The 15803-nt window shown below is 50.4% G+C and overlaps 1 protein-coding gene across 4 annotated transcripts in view; it reads left to right on the forward strand.

The window, feature by feature from the left end:
• The window catches only part of DNMT3A (DNA methyltransferase 3 alpha), a 101177-nt gene that overhangs the window by 63857 nt on the left and 21517 nt on the right, over positions 1-15803 (forward strand). The window contains exon 1 of one of the 4 annotated variants that reach the window (XM_069495022.1): positions 15097-15218. The exons of 1 other annotated variant lie outside the window; for it this stretch is intronic. In XM_069495022.1, the coding sequence (XP_069351123.1) occupies positions 15215-15218 (4 nt within the window). In that variant the 5' untranslated portion in view covers positions 15097-15214. Of the gene's footprint in view, positions 1-15096; positions 15219-15280; positions 15499-15803 lie in introns of those variants that run through there. 2 more of the 4 variants (XM_069495023.1, XM_069495021.1) reach the window with 2 other exon arrangements.

Below are 15803 nucleotides of genomic sequence, written 5' to 3' on the forward strand. Positions count from 1 at the left end.
GCAGTTGAGAGGTTGGTGAATGGGGGACCCCTTCCCTGGGAGCTTGGGCCCTTGCATTTCCACATGACAAGGACCCATGCCCTTGGTCTCCAGGTGCTTTTCCCAGGAGTGCTGACAGGTATACCTGGAGAACAGCATGGGGCCAGGGGACCAGTGCTGGGGAAGCCTCCCACGAATAAGGTGGTGCCCAGAGTCATCCCCACCCTGTGTTCCTGGCTTGAGCTGAGGAGAACCTTCCTTGGCCGGGCAGAGCCAGCCCCAGCCCAGGCGGTGGGGAGGACAGAGGTGAGGCAGTTCCTCCTCCCAAAGGAGAGCAATTCCTGGGCTCCTCTTCCTCATAATAAGCGGGACAAAACGGACCCTGAGGGAGTGCTGTAGGTTTAGGAAGGGCTTCTCACCAATCACTTCCTTTGTCCTGCCCACAGCTCTGCAAGGCGCAGGGACCTAGGGTAGGTAGCTGGAACATCACCTAGCCAGGGAAGGTTGTTGACTGCCAGCTTGTATCACTGCCTATGGTTTTAGGATTCAATTATAGCCCATCGATGTTATGACTCTATCATGAATCTCTTCACTCCAGATTCTAAATTACTACAGCAGCTGGGCACGGTGGCTCACACCTGTAATCCTAGCACTCTGGGAGGCCGAGGCGGGTGGATCGTTTGACCTCAGGAGTTCAAGCCCAGCCTGAGCAAGAGCGAGACCCCCATCTTTACTAAAAAATAGAAAGAAATTAGCTGGACAACTAAAATATAAAAGAAATTAGCTGGACAACTAAAAATATATAGAAAAAATTAGCCGGGCATGGTGGCGCATGCCTGTAGTCCCAGCTACTCGGGAGGCTGAGGCAGTAGGATTCTTGAGCCCAGGAGTTTGAGGTTGCTGTGAGCTAGGCTGACGGCACGGCACTCACTCTAGCCTGGGCAACAGAGTAAGACTCTGTCTCAAAAAAATAAATAAATAAATAAATAATAATAAATTACTAGAGGGCAGGGAAACCATGTCCTACTGTTCTAGGATCTGGTCTGTTTCCTGGCTCCCAGCCTGCCGGTAGAAACTCTCAACTCACACATCCTTACACTTATTAGATACTTAATAAATATTAAATAGTGATGCCAACAAATAATCTGTGGCCCAAATTTCATAGTCTCTCCTCCCTTCCCCCTCCTGCACTCTGCCACACCTGGGCCCCTCTGCCCCAGGCTGCCCAGCAGGTAGCAAGAGCCTCACATTCCTGAAGGGCAGGGTGCTGTATACTGTGACCGCTGGAGGCGAGTTCAAATGCTGCCTTAGGTGAGGTCCCACTTACTGGATGGGAGACCTTGGACCTCAGTTAACCCCAACCCCAAGCTGAGGTCCCAACTCTGGGTCCCAACTCTGGGGGTAGACTAGGCTGTTCTCCGCTCTCCCAGGTGTGTCTCATCTCTGTGACAGCAGCACTCACCAGTTCCTTTTCTGCCTCTACCCAACTGGAGCTTGTTAAAGGCAGGCACTCCAGGCACCTCTGCCCCCAGGGCTGGCATGTGGGAGGTCTGGGGTAAAAGAGCTCTGAATGAATAAATTCTAAACCCAGAGTTGTGTGATTAGTAAGGTAATGCACGACATTTAAAGCTCCTATGACTGAGCTACCATATAATGGGAGTTTGATAGTCTTTTAGAAATTATTTTAAATTACATAAGTATTACACAAATACATTCTTGTATCTGCCCTCTCCTGCAATTATAATTCCTGCGCCAGAAGTACTTGATGCTACCAGTTTGGGTGGGAGGGTGTGTGTGTGTGTGTGTGTGTGTGTGTATGTCATATTTTTCTATCCATGTATGTGTGTAAATATATATTTTGCCTCACAGGTTTGTTTGTTTGTTTTTAATTTTCCTTTTACATAAATGGAACCACACTGCAGTTTTGTTTTACAGCTTGGTTTTTCACTTACAATAAGTCTGGGCAATCTAGCCACATAATTACTATTATATGCCACCATATGAATTATCATGATTTTATTTAGCCATTCTCTTATTGGTGGGCATTTATGTTGTCTATGATATTTTACTGTCTAAGCACTGCAGCAGTGAACATCCTTGGTCATTCCTCTTTGTGCATTTGTTTCTCTAAGACAGATAACCTAGAAAGAAAAAGGCCATGTTGAAGGGAGTATGCATTTTGCATTTTATAAAATCTGCCAAACTGTCCTCTAAAAAGGGCAGTGCCAATTTATGCTCCTGTGAACAGGGTATGAGAAGACTTCCACCTTTGCCAACATCAATATTTTGATAATCAAATGGGTGGGAAAATGGTATCTTGTTATGGATTTTTTTTTTTTTTGAGACAGAGTCTCACTCTGTTGCCCAGGCTAGAGTGAGTGCCGTGGCGTCAGCCTAGCTCACAGCAACCTCAAACTCCTGAGCTCAAGCGATCCTCCTGTCTCAGCCTCCCGAGTAGCTGGGACTACAGGCATGCGCCACCATGCCCGGCTAATTTTTTCTATATATATTTTTAGCTGTCCATATAATTTCTTTCTATTTTTAGTAGAGATGGGGTCTCGCTCTTGCTCAGGCTGGTCTCGAACTCCTGAGCTCAAACGATCCGCCCACCTCGGCCTCCCAGAGTGCTAGGATTACAGGCGTGAGCCACCGCGCCCGGCCTTTATTATGGTTTTAATTGGCATTTCCCAGATAATAAGTGAGGTTGAACATCTTTTCGTATGTTTATTGGCCATTTGTGCTGCTGCTTCTGTGAGCTTAGCAAATGTTGCTTCCTCTGGCTTTACAGCCCCACAGTCTCAACAGACTGTACTTCCTGTCCGCTCTGGGAAGAACAGCCTGTGAATGTCCAGAGGGTCACCTCCTGCTGTGCTATATTCCATTTAATAAGCAGTCACTCCACACCTACTAAGCAGGGGGCCTGTGCTAGGGGCTTTGGGAAGAAGGAGATGACTAAGGTATGATCTCCTGGGCTTTAGCCTGGTTCAGGAGACATACACGAAAAGTGGCAACTAGACTCAGTAAGGGCTGGAACCAAATTATGAGCCAAGTGTATGGGTAGCAGTTTTAGGGGATCCGGACCTGCAGACATTCCTCACTTATTTGCCATACCTGACCTTTTGCAGGGTGGCCTCAAAAATAACATCACCCTTGAAGGAGATGATGACATTTGGAGTAGGCACAGCAAGTGTACTTTACCAAACGGCTGAACGTGTTTTAAAGGGGCTCCTGTGACAGCCTGTAATCAGTAGTGACTTCCAGGGCTGGCCTTTACCCGAGGCTGTGAAAATTGTCACAAAGGGACCCTCCATTGTCCTTTAAGTTGATGGGCTGTTTGCACACTGGAGTATTTAGTTCTTCTGGGGTACAGAGAATAACCCCCCACTTTTTTAGAGGTGAGAAAGTAAGAGGTGGGGCGTTGTGGCTAGTAACTTGCCCAGGGTCCAACTCCTGGCCCCAGCAAAGCCAAAACTAGGGAAAAGGGTGTTGAACCTTACTGAGCATCTATTCATACTTTACATCAGGCACTATGCCGAGAGCATTCACTTACACCACAATCACAGAATATAGTATCTGCACTAATTGTAAGAAGTATTTTTTTTGCAACGTCTGTGTTCTTTATTTCAAAGGATTGCACCATCCATCATCCCTTAGTACCCGAGGCAGAAGTCTAGAATTAACCTTGACTTTTCTAAGCCTCATACTTTCTATTTCAACATTATAATAAGTATTTTTAATCCCCATTTTACTATTAGATAACTAAGATTTCCCTAACTAAGCAGGTTAGAACCACACGGATATCCTTGTGGAGAGGTCCAATGGGCAAAACTAGACTCCACATCTCATGCTCCTTCTTTTGTGCACCCACATGCCTCAACTACCACTCAGTTTTCCTGGTTTCCAGTCCTGGCCTGTTTCGAAATTAAAATACGAGTTGAGAAGAGACAGGGAGAGCTGGCCTGGCCTTCCACTTCCTGGGCTGCAGTTGTTCAGGCTGCTCCTGTGCCCGTCTTTGGGAGGTCTGGGTCCTTTTCGGCCCTCATGACCAGTCCCTCCCTGCTTCACTCATGTGGTCCTGAGCCCTTGAATTGCTGTTTTCTCATGACCATGTGTACGATGTTGTGAAATTGGATTAGGAGAATGTTGGAATGAGATTCGGGAGGCCTGGTTTCTGGTCTCAGCTTATTAGCTGATCAATTTGAGGAGGTCTTTCTCCTCTCTGCACTTTAGTTTCCTGGTTTGTAATGTGACAGAAGTAGACGAGATGACCCCAGAGAGTCTACAGTTTCATAATGGTTGGGGGAGGGCTGGAATCATGATCAGTGGCTTCCTTTGTCATCTAGACTACCTTGTACATAAATTCTAAATTAAACATGTGAGTGTATTCTCAGACCTCACATATATATGCTTCTTCTAGAGGCACATAAATAAAGCATCCTTACGAGAACTCTTTTAAAAAGGACTTTCATAAACTTCATGTGTTTGGTGCTAGAGCCTGGCTTTTCTGTCCTCTTCACTCCCTCCTCGGTTGTTTCGTGCCTGGATCAGAAAGGTAGAACAGGGCGGGTGTTCATCTGTAGACGCCTAGGTCTAGATATGAAGGAGGGGCTTGAGCTGTCTCTGAAAGGTGAGGGTGCAGAGTGTGTCCCCCACCCGATGTGAAAGTCTCCCTTAGGTCAGGAATCGCCATCCCTTTTTCTGGCTCTAGCCGCCATCTACCTACATCCACCCCTTACTGGCAGTTTTCTTCTCACCCATCACATAATCATTCATTCATTATTCAAAGAGTTGTCAGACATTTACCGAGCAGATACTGCGTGCTCAGCCTTTAAGATACCACCATGTGTGTCTGGGTATCCACTATGTTCCAGCATTTTCCAGACACTAAGGAAACAAATTTAAAGGAATGTCAGAGTTCCACCCTGGGATCCCATCCTCCCCTGCAAGAGGTAGGCAGGTAAATGAATAGATTGTGCTGTAGCCCCATAAGGGCTGTTTTAGAAATGTCGTGGGAGGGTTGTTTGTTTTTCATTTTTAGAGACAGGGTCTTGCTCTTTCACCCAGCTGGAGTGCAGTGATGCAATCACAGCTCACTGCAATCTCAAACTCCTGGGCTCAACTGATCCTCCCACCTCAGCCTCCCAAGTAGCTAAGACTACAGGCGCACACTGCTACACCTGGCTAATTTTTAAATTTTTTGGTAGAGGTGGGTCTTGCTATGTTGCCCAGGCTGGTCTCGAACTCCTGGCCTTAAGTGATCCTCCCACCTTGGCCTCCCAAAGTGCTAGGATTACAGGCGTGAGCCACCGCACTCAGCCCCTATTTTAGAAATACTAACCGAGAGACTGCGAGAGCAGCTACCTAACCCTGCCCAGGGATGTCAGGGAAGGCTGTGCCAAGGGAAGACACTGTGTGGGCCGTTGGCTGTAACAGGAGTTTGCCTGACAGGGACAGTCGAGGGAGGGCATGGATTGGTAGGTGGTCAAAGTAATCCTCTAGGAGTTTGGAGTCTAGGGGCTCCTCAAGATTTCTTGCATATTTAGGTCAACTTTTAGAGGCATCCCATAGCACTTTCTATGGGGCTAGCAAAGGAGAAGACATAATGACTAATGTGCTGTCTGCTTTAAAGACTGGGCCATTTGTCAGGGAGGCCCCAAGGATGTTCAAGCTTGGGGTAGTTTGGTGGACTCCCTGTGACTCTTTTAAGGAGCCAATGCATTAGTTGAAGGAGTTAATGGACCAGACCTCAGTACTTACTACTTATTACTTAGTAATTCAGTACTTACTAAATACACTGGACACTATGCTGGGGTGGGGGCAGGGAGGCCAGTTGGACACAGGCCCTGTCCCAGAGGCACACATTGCCTAGTGGAGGAGGCGCAATGTTCACAAGCCCCAGGGGCAGGCAGAGCATGGGGCTTGCTCTGTTCTCCTGGTACCATGAACAAAACACACAGCATAGAAGAGGATGAGAGCTGCTTCTGGGGACTCTGGGGAAGCTTCCTGGAGGAGGCGGCATCCTTTGGGAATTTCAGTAAGTGTGAAAGAGGAGGAGGTCTTTCAGGAAGAGCAACTACTGATGGCAAAGAGAAGGAGGCATGATGCTTCTGGGTTGTCTAGGAAACAGCAAGAGATCTGGTATCCAGGGTGCAGGGGGGTTGGGGAGGATGTGTAAGAAGAGATAAAACTAGGAAGGAAGATGGTCAGATCATCAATAGCGAGAAATTTAGGCTTATTCTGCAGTGGGGAACAGAGGTGTGAGAGAACTGGACATGCATTTTAGGAAGACAACCCTGGCAGCATTGTAAGCTGCCCAGAGGGGAAATTTAGGAGCAGAAGCAGGTAGGAGGGCATTACATTTAGCCTTGACTGGGGGTTAAGGTAACAGGAGGCAGACTTGAAAGAGATGCTAGGACTGGTCCTGGCTGCAGGGAAGGGAGAAACCTACTTGGTACTGGGGGCTGGACTGTCTCATTATCTGAGACAGGGAATCCTGGAGGAAGAGCAGGTTTGGGGCAGGAAGGTGAAGGTGAATTTTTTGTTTTTTTAAGGCAGAAGTTTTTAATAAAGTCCAATTTATCCATTTTTTTTCTTTTGTTAGTGCGTGTATGTGTATGTATGATCTCTAAAAATTTTCTGCCTACCCCAAGGTCATGAAGGTATTTTTTAGGAAGGGCTTTGGACAAGCTGCTTTTGAGAAGCCGGCAGGTTGGGGAGAGGTTTAGTGGGCAGCTCCAAAGGTAGGTCTGGACTCTGACTGGAGAGTCCTCCACGTGGAGGGGATGTGCAGACAGCAGAGCAGGGAGAGAAGAGCCCAGAGCACAGAAAGCAGCCCCATGTGGAGAGGACCAGGACAGGAGGGGCAGAGACACAGAGCTTTGGGAGCAGGTGGCCAGCACCTGTAAGGATTTCTTAAACCAATTAGAGGACTACTGAGCCCCTGCTCACCTATCTGTGGAGCCCTTTTCAACCTCCATCAAGTCCCTGAGGCCACCCCTTACCCTTCACCTCTCAATTTGCACTCCCTCCCGTGCCAGCGCACGGGGCGTGCGTGTGCATGTGAATTTTACCTTGTTTCTGACTTGCCATTCTTCAATAGCAACTCTTCCCGGATGCCATCTGACTCTTCCCCAATCCTCTTTAGTCAGCGAATGGCGGGCAGCATAAATATTATCTTCACTTCCAACTCAGATGGATTGTACAAAAACAGGAATAACAGCTCTGTCTCCTGTGTATTTGACTCTAGATACCATCTGAAAGGCAGCTTTCTGTGGCAAAAAACAAAAATTGAATCAAACTTGTTTTATACATACCAAAAACACTATTAGAATTCAGTGTTTCTTAAAGGGTGGTTTGCGTATTACCCTAGCAGAAATGCCTGGGCGATGCGTTAAACAGGCACATTCCTGGACCCCGTCCATTCCGAACCTACTGAAGCAGAGTCCCTGGGGTGGCACCTGTGAGTCTGACTTTCTGGCTCACCTTGCATGATTCTGGGGCTTCCTAAAGTGTGAGAACCACCAAGCTTCCGATGATTAGAAGTAAAGCAAATCTGGCCCAGAAGGGACTCCAGACAGATGCACTGGCAGATTTATCTAGTGTATCACCTACTGGGGAGGTCTCAGTGCACATTACAGTTACCTGGGCATTTTGTTTGTTTGGTTTAAACACGGCTGCCTGGGCCAGATTAATCACTTCAGGAATTTAGCAATGGCCCCAGCACCTGTTGTTTCCAAAGCTCTCCGGGTAATTCTGACATAGAGCCCAGGTGGCCACTAGAGTGACGAGCTGAGGAAGAAGTGTGGGCTCTAAGGCGGGCAGACCTAGGGATGATTTCCAAACAGGGTGTGTATAGGGGGAGGAGACCGGAAAGGCCTTGGTACAGGAATTTAAATTTTTCCTTTTGGATGGAGATGACAGGGTTCCCGCTGTGTTCAGCAATGGTTGCCGCTATGCTCTATGCGGGTCTACTGGGCTCCTCCCGAATCTCCCCTTTGGACCCTGAAACTGGAGGGTCTGCATGCCTCAGTCTGAATGCTGGTGTCTCAGGCCCCTCCCTGTGGCCCCTGGAGCCTGGGGAAGGGTGGGGAAAACAGGCCTGGCTGTTAAGGTTAACAGGTTCCTTTCAGCCCACACCCACCTTAGTATAAAATTAACACTTCTGTCCAGTTTCTAAAGCAAAGTGACAACATCGACATGCCCTAAAGCAAACTTGCCATGAGGTTCCTTCTACCTCTCATATGTCAGCCCCTCCTGACTTCCTTTGATCTTACCTGTAATATTTAGCAGATATAGGCTGGTTAGGAAACCAATATCCAAAGAAACTAGGTGGTTATTTAAGGTCTTGTCAACAGCTATAAGTTCCTGCTCAGCCCAAGACCCCACAACCCACCAGTTGGATTTCCTTGTAAGGTACAAGTGAGGCCTGGGGTAGGGTCACATGGCACTGCCACCCCCCACCCCTGCCATGACATCTCTGCCCCCTGCCCCGCCTGGCCCCCAGACTCACTTGCAGGTGGAGCTGGGCAGACCCCGCAGTTCCGGGTTAGGGGCTGAAAGCGACCAGGAAGGAAGAGTTTTGTCTGTGGGGCAGCCTTCCCTGTACGGAGCAGACCCGGGGCTGTAGGGAAGAGAAGGCAGGTGGGTGCAGTGAGGAAGCAGCAGCTGCTGAAGCTGCAGAAGCCTCATGGCAGGTCTGTTGGTTGAGTAGAGGCTGCCCAGCGCACACCACTGGGGAAGTACAGGGCTCCCTGGGAGAGAAGTGGGGGCAGGTGGGATGAGGCCTGCTTGGGACAAAGTTCAGGGATCAGCGAGGAGGGGCTTTCGAGGAGGTGGGCTCCCCCAGCCTGCATTTTGCTCTCTTGACCAGAAGTTCAGTATTCAGAAGAATTTATCTAACGTGAGTGTATCAGCACAACAGCCCCTTCTAACGCTTCCCTCCCTAACAGGCATAAGGCGGTGCTTGTGATTTCCTGCCCTTCATCTGCCAGGGAGCTAATGCAATTGCAGATTCCCTCCAAAATCTGGTCTGGGAGGGAAAAACCTGGGAGGTTGTGCTCATTCCTGCTTCACCCTCTCTTATCTTCCTTTGAGTCTTCCTGCCTCTCCGGATCCCAGCCTCCCCAGATACCCTTCGGCACACGTAGAAAGCATCTCTACCACATAATTTATCATCTAATTGCATGCTGTCTTGAACGAGGGCTGTGGTTTCATGTATGATGGGTTGTGGGTGCACAATTAGGCTGTAGCAGAAGCGTGGAGCCCTTCGCTTCCACCAGCCTACCTGCTGCAGGTGCTCAGGGCTCAGGAGCCTGCTGGCCCGGTGTTCGGGTGTGCCTCAGGCAGGCTGAGAGGTTGGCTCCAAGCAACAGCACAGCTTCCTTATGGGTCCTAAAACTAGACCCATGGCATTTGCCCAATGCTGCTCCTCTCCCCAGACTCAGGGAGGAGGTTCTGCTGCAGGGCCCAGGTTTGGGGTGATGGTGCAGAGCCCAACCAGGCCAGCACACTGCAGTTGCCATGGTGACCCTTTTGCTTTTCTTCAGAAGGAGGATGGATTTCTCTTTCAGCCCAAATCATCTGCCTGGGCTGCCACCATTCTGTACACTCTGGGAACCAGACTCCTGGCCCCTACCTTCCACATTCGGCCACAGAGGGCAGCTTGTCGAGACCTTCAGCTTTAAATCACAATCTGGTGTCGAACGACAGCATGATCTGGCTTGAAAGGGGAACAGGAGGGAAGGCCCACAGGTGGGCCGCTCACCTCCCTCTCCTTCTGCCTGCCCCACCTCTCCCCAGACCACTTCCTCTTCAGTTAACGACTCTGACCCCTCAGGCGGGCTCAGTCCTCTCCAGGCCTCAGTTTTCTCATTTGTAACAGCCAGCCAGGGCTATCAGTGGTTTCCACACCTGGTTAGTATCGGAATTACCTAAGGTTTTAATAGATTCGTTGGCCTCACCCTAAGCCTGCTGATCTACAGAGGTAGAGCCCAAGAATCTGTATTTTTAAAATCCTCCTTGGGGGATCCTGATGCAATTAAACCCAAGTGAGTTTGGGATTCTCCTGGCAAGATGATCTCTAGGGCCCTCATGGAAAGAAAAGGAAGCTCTGCCCTGTGCTGAGGACTGCCTGGCCCTTCTGGGTTCTCAGGGGTTCTAGAGAACCCCTACAGGTTAGTCTTGTCAGAAAACAGGTGCTTGCTTCCTGGTCATGCTGGCTAAGCCAAGACCAGGCCCCCATCTTTCCCTCTCGAGAGAAGCCACGAGACAGAGAATGACAGGAAGGGGGTATGTTGCCATAACAACCAGCTCCTGGCAGAGGCCTCCCTTTTAGGGGCTGGTACTTCACCCCAGTCCTGGTGGTTTCCATGGAGATGGGTTACTGAGGGATGGGGGAACATTTGCCCCACTTAGAGCATTAGCCAGGAGCTGCTAGAAGGCAGAAGCCCATCACTAGGTGGGAGCCTTGGACCCCTGTCAACTTAGAGTCCCCCCAACATGGCCTCTGCTCTCCGGGTACACATCTGACACCTTCTCCCTGCTTAGTTGCTCTCTCTGCGACTGGTCTCCTTAGCAACAAGTCCTGCTAACTCCATGCTGTTGGCTCCGTGGCTATTTTTAGCTTCACTGCCAGCAACCCAGCCCTGGTCATTTGCTTGCAACCTCCATATGGATTTCAGGGGAATAGGAAAACAAAGATTCCTGGCCTCTTTTGGGAGCCCTAGACTGGGACCTCTTAGCAATTATTAAGGATTTCTGCTATGAAAAGGATCTGCCCCCCAATTTGGAACTTGGGCAGTGGATTAGGGATGAGGCACCTGAGACACTGTTGCATTCAGTTCAGCAAACACTGTTTTAATCCTCTATTATGTGTGAGGTGCTCCAGCCTACACTGCTTCCATCTGAAGCTGAATAAGATCCAGTCCCTGCCCTCGAGGAATTTTTAATCTGTGGAGGAGAAAGATGAGCACAGAGTCACCTTTGTACAAGGCAAAGCACAGACTGGCAGGTTCTAAGAGAGGCTTACAAAGTGCAGGGATGATAAGGGACAGTGGGGCAAGATAAGGGTGAGGGGCCAGAGTGGCACTGTCCTAAAGCACTTTGCGATGATGGAAATGTTCTAAAATCTCTGCCATCCAATAGAGTAGCTTCCAGCCACATGTAGCTCTTGGACACTTGGAATGTGGCCAGTGTGACTGAGGAACTGAATTTCCATTTGTATTTAATTTTAACTTAAATAGCCATATGCAGCTATCTTATCAGACAGCGCAGGGCTAGAGAAACTTTCATGGTGGAGGCAACTGGAGGTAACTGGCGTAGGAGGATGGGCAGGATTTTGGCTGGTAGAGGTTGAGAGGCATTCCAGGAAGAAGGCAGGCGTGAGGAATAGCAGGTGGGTGGGCAGAGTGGGCTTCGTGATATAACACGGAGGCCTCCAGATTCGTGGGGGTTTGAATGTCATGCAGAGTGTTGACTGCTTGGCATTGAGGCTTTTGAGCTGTAAACAGGACGACAGGTTCAGAACAGACATTTGTCCTGATCTCACGGCTTTTTGTCTGGATAACGTTTCCCTGGTCCTGGGGCTGGTGAAAATATGCAGTGACTTCATACATGTTGCTTTGCAGATGGCTTTACAGAGGTCATGGCTTCTCTGATATTGAGTAAAGGGATTCAGGTGATAAATGTCCTGTGTGATGGCAGCAACATAACCTGCCCTTATCGTGCCAGGACTGGATTTTATGACAAAGCATGCCACAGAGTGCTGAACTTTGAGTTAAAACCAGTCAGGCAGGAGTGGCCCTTCCCACCTGCACCTCCTGGTGTTTCTGCTCTTTGGTGGGGTATCATGGCCTGGCGTCTCCTCTCACTTCTGTGAGGCTGGAAAGTCAAATGAACACACTTAGGATCATGTTCTTCAAAGACCCAGGAAAGTGGTACACACCAGAATGTTAAATTTACCAATTTATAACAGGATGTGTCCTTGCCACACAGATCATAATACTTGTCCTGCTGTTTTCTGGCAACTTACTGGCATCAGAGTCACTGGAAAATGTAATTAAAATTAGAAGTTTGCTTGATGAATACAGGATCAGGGCCGAGAGAGTCAGGTGTCCTTAAGAGGTATTTTCATCAGGCTTTGGCGGCCTGTTGGATCACTCTTGTCTGCCTGCCAAACAGGAACTGTGCCCTCTCTCTCAGGTCACTCTCTCTGCTGGACCACGCCAGATACTTCCTCTCCAGCATCTCTTTTAGGCTCTTGACATCCACCATATCTTCCTTTCATCCAGGAGTTCCTCCTTTCAACATACTTTTATAACAATTCCAAGAACATGGCTTATTTTACATGACGCTGCTATTTGAGGCCGGCTATCTTTATCTCAGTAAAAAGACCTATCCTAGTAACTATACAGGGAGGGTTACTTTGGAAGGTCAAGGGCATACGTGACCTGAGGATCCTTGAAAGCTGCCCTGTTTTTTTTTTTCCTCCCTGACCTTTTACTAAAATCACCTCTGTCCTAGATCTTGGGGTCTCTTCTGCTTTGAGGTCTGACTGACCACAAAGAAGACACATCTCTGTTTTAGTGACTCATCATCTATAAAAGGAAAATGTTTCCTGTTTGCATAGTTACAGGAGAGGGAAGTTGCCCTAGGTTGGTGAGGGGACACCTTTGAGAGTAGGCTTCCTTTGCTTAGGTTGGGAAGTTGTGTGGGAGAGGTAAGATTTGACTCTAAAGGATGAGAACAAGGAAGTTTGACAGCTAGAGAGAAGAGGCTACTGTATTGTGGGCCAGAAAGTGAATGGTTCTAGCCAGTTCTGACACTTGGCGCCCTGGCTGCATGTGCAGGCACTATTACAGTCTAAAGAAGTCCCAAGACCACAGAGGGTAGAGTCTGAGGTGCTCAGCCACATTGTAAGGGAAAAGGAGATGCCATAGATGAGCCAGAGTATCTGAAAGCGGCTGCCAAGCCAGAATCAGAAGCTTCCTTTTGAGGGGAGGCCTGGAGTGAGGTCTCAGGTGGCCCATTCACCGGGCCTGGATGCTAAGGAAGGATCAGTGAGAGAAGCAACTAAGCAAGTCCTGTTACATTCCTTAAAGGCTGGGAGCAGGCGGGAGGCATAAATTCAGGGCTTCTCATCTCTGCTTCATCAAGTGGATACTTTAATTGGGTTGAGAGATGGGTTAGAGCAGAAGAAGGCCCCTTGTTTTTTTTGAATAATGGCTCCTTTTCCTAGCTGTATGATTCTGGGTCTCAGTCAGGGCTAACGGGAAATGTGTACCCCCAAGTTTTATATGTCGAAGGCTGATTTGGAGGCCTCCTTCCTCTTCAGGGTTTCCTTGCTTTGATGGCCCCAAGAGGGATGGTGGCTGTCCTTCACCTAGCATCTCTTGACCTCATTATACCAGCACCTGTTCCAGCTGGTATATCCCAGCTGACTCTGGCTGGGAGCCAGGCACCTAGGGAGTTACCTCACTGTCCTTAGGAGATGCTGGTATTCCAAGGTCTGGGAGGACCAAAGTCATCACTCCTATTTTGCAGATGAGAAAACAGACTTCTTTGGGTTAATTATGTGACTTGTTCAAAGTCATGGTGGTAGAATCAGAACTCAAGTTCAGATCTTCTGACAAGCCAAACAGCCCTCTATTGCTGGGAGTTCCTCTGCTCCCCCTTCTCGTTAATCAAGCAAACTGAAACCAGCCTAATCTTTCTAAGATACCCATTCATCCTGTCTTGTCAGAAAATGTGCAGGTATTCTTCACTGCTACAGGATACATCTGTTGACACACCTGAAATCTTGCCATTATCTGGCTTTCTATGCCCTTTAGCTTTAGTGTACTGGGAGGCTGCAGGTGGGTGAGCAGTCCCTTCTTCCCACCCTGGCAACTCTTACCCCACCCAACCTCGGCCCAGTCTCTGCTCACCTCCAACTCGCCTCTAACCTCTTTTATCTTTCATACCATTTTTTGTTGTCTTCCAAGCCATCCTGGCCAGCTCTCCTTGGTATTTGTGGCATAGTTATCTTCACATATGTTTTTCAGTGATCCTTTCATATCTCTCCAAGTCCAGTGGAATCTTCAACTCCTTGAGGGCAGGGCCAACAGGGTCTGCTTCTTTATCTGATGCTGTGGGTGGAGACTGCTGTCGGCCTTGAGGAGAGGTGCCTCTGCTGGGAAGGCTGCACCTGGAAGCTGCACCTGGAGGCCCCAGGAAGAGAGTAAAGTCTTCTTGATCTGCAGATGTTCGTGCCTGGGAATGAAGGAATTGCAGTACTTTAGAAGAAGCGCCCTGGCTCCCGCCCCCCTCACTCCCCCACCCCTTGCAAACTGTAAAATGAGAAGTCCAGGGAAGACCCAGAGTGACGTAGGGGCCCCGGGGACATGGCCAGGAAGAAGCTTTCAAAGCCTGAACTCGTAGAGCCATGCTTTTTAAGGAACCCTCTATCCACCTGTAGTGTGGAGGCGGGAACACCCCCCACCCTCCAGTCCTAGTTCTGAAGCCTCCCGGTTTCTGTTCGGGTGCCCTCTGTCTGTATTCGCTCAGTCTGTATTCTCTGAGCTTTCCTACAACTTCCTGGGCCTTGCCTCTTATCTGTAAGTTTTTTTTTTTTTTTTTTTTGGTTGTGCTTCTGAGAAACTCACTTTTAACAACTTTCTCCTGGCTCTCCCAGACCGTCGGAAAACTCCGATCTTCCTTCTCCCGGACTCGCGGCTCCCTCGGGGCTCCCAGAGAAGAGCAGCCCCTTCCCTCCCTGCGGCCCTCCTCTCCCCCCGCGGCTCCCCGCAGGCTCCCGGCCTCGCCCCCCGGCTCCGCGCTAATCTCTTCCAGAGTTGGGGGAGAGGGGGCAGGGCAGGCCCTTCCCGGGAGGCGGGGACGCTTCCTCCTGCCGGGCCTGGGCGGGCCTTGGGAACGGGCGGAGGCCGGCCGCGCCCCCGGCCCCCGCGCCCCTCGGACCGGAGGAGAGGGGCTGGCCCACCGCCAGCGTCGGAGCGCCGGCCCCCTCCCCCGGCCCGCCCGCAGCCAACCAGGCACTCCAGCGGGGCCCACGTGACCTGGAGTTCTAGACAAAGAAAATGTTCCCTCCCTCCCCCCCACCGCCCCCCTCCCCTCTCTCTGGCCCCCTCCGCCCCCAGCCCCATCGCCCCCTTCCCCTCCCCCCAGACGGGCAGCTACTTACAGAGCTTCAGGGCCGGGGCTCACACCTGAGCTGGACCGCAGAGGGGCTGCACCTGGCCTTATGGGTAGGTTCCTGGACGGAGCCCTGGGGAGACTGGGGGCGGGGAGGCTGCAGGGCCGAGGGGAGGATCTCCGCAGCCCTCAGTTTGAAAAGAGTCAAGTATGCCTCCCCGGCCCGCAGGAGCTGCGGCGTCCCTTCCTGGCCTGAGTGCTGGAGATGCTGACTTAGTGCTGGCCCACCTACTCCTTGCTCAGGAGCCCCAAGCCCCACTCCTCACCGGGCTCAAGTGGCACCTGGTGTTCCCAGGGGACAGGAGGAGCAGCGGGCTGGGAGCCTGGGCAGTGGTAACTGCAGGCGCTGGCTGAGCGGGGCTGGTGGACCACGAGTTGGTTTGGAAGCTGCTTTAGCTGAGCTTCTGGCAGATGGGTGCCTGGCATTTCCTGGTTGACCTGTATTCCTGGCTAGGGGACCAGGCTGTCCTCGGGGCCCTGCCAGCTTGCAGCCTCCTGAGAGGGACAGCTTCCTCTGCTGCGAGTTCCTGGAAGCCACCCGGCAGGCAGCCAGAAAGAAGTGGTTGGGGGTGGGAGGAAGCAGGGTGACCCTGACAGGGGGTTGCGGGGGGCCAGCCTGTGACACCAGGATAGCCTAA

The sequence above is a fragment of the Eulemur rufifrons genome, chromosome 19 (genome assembly GCF_041146395.1).
Source record: "Eulemur rufifrons isolate Redbay chromosome 19, OSU_ERuf_1, whole genome shotgun sequence".
Classification (NCBI taxonomy): domain Eukaryota; kingdom Metazoa; phylum Chordata; class Mammalia; order Primates; family Lemuridae; genus Eulemur; species Eulemur rufifrons.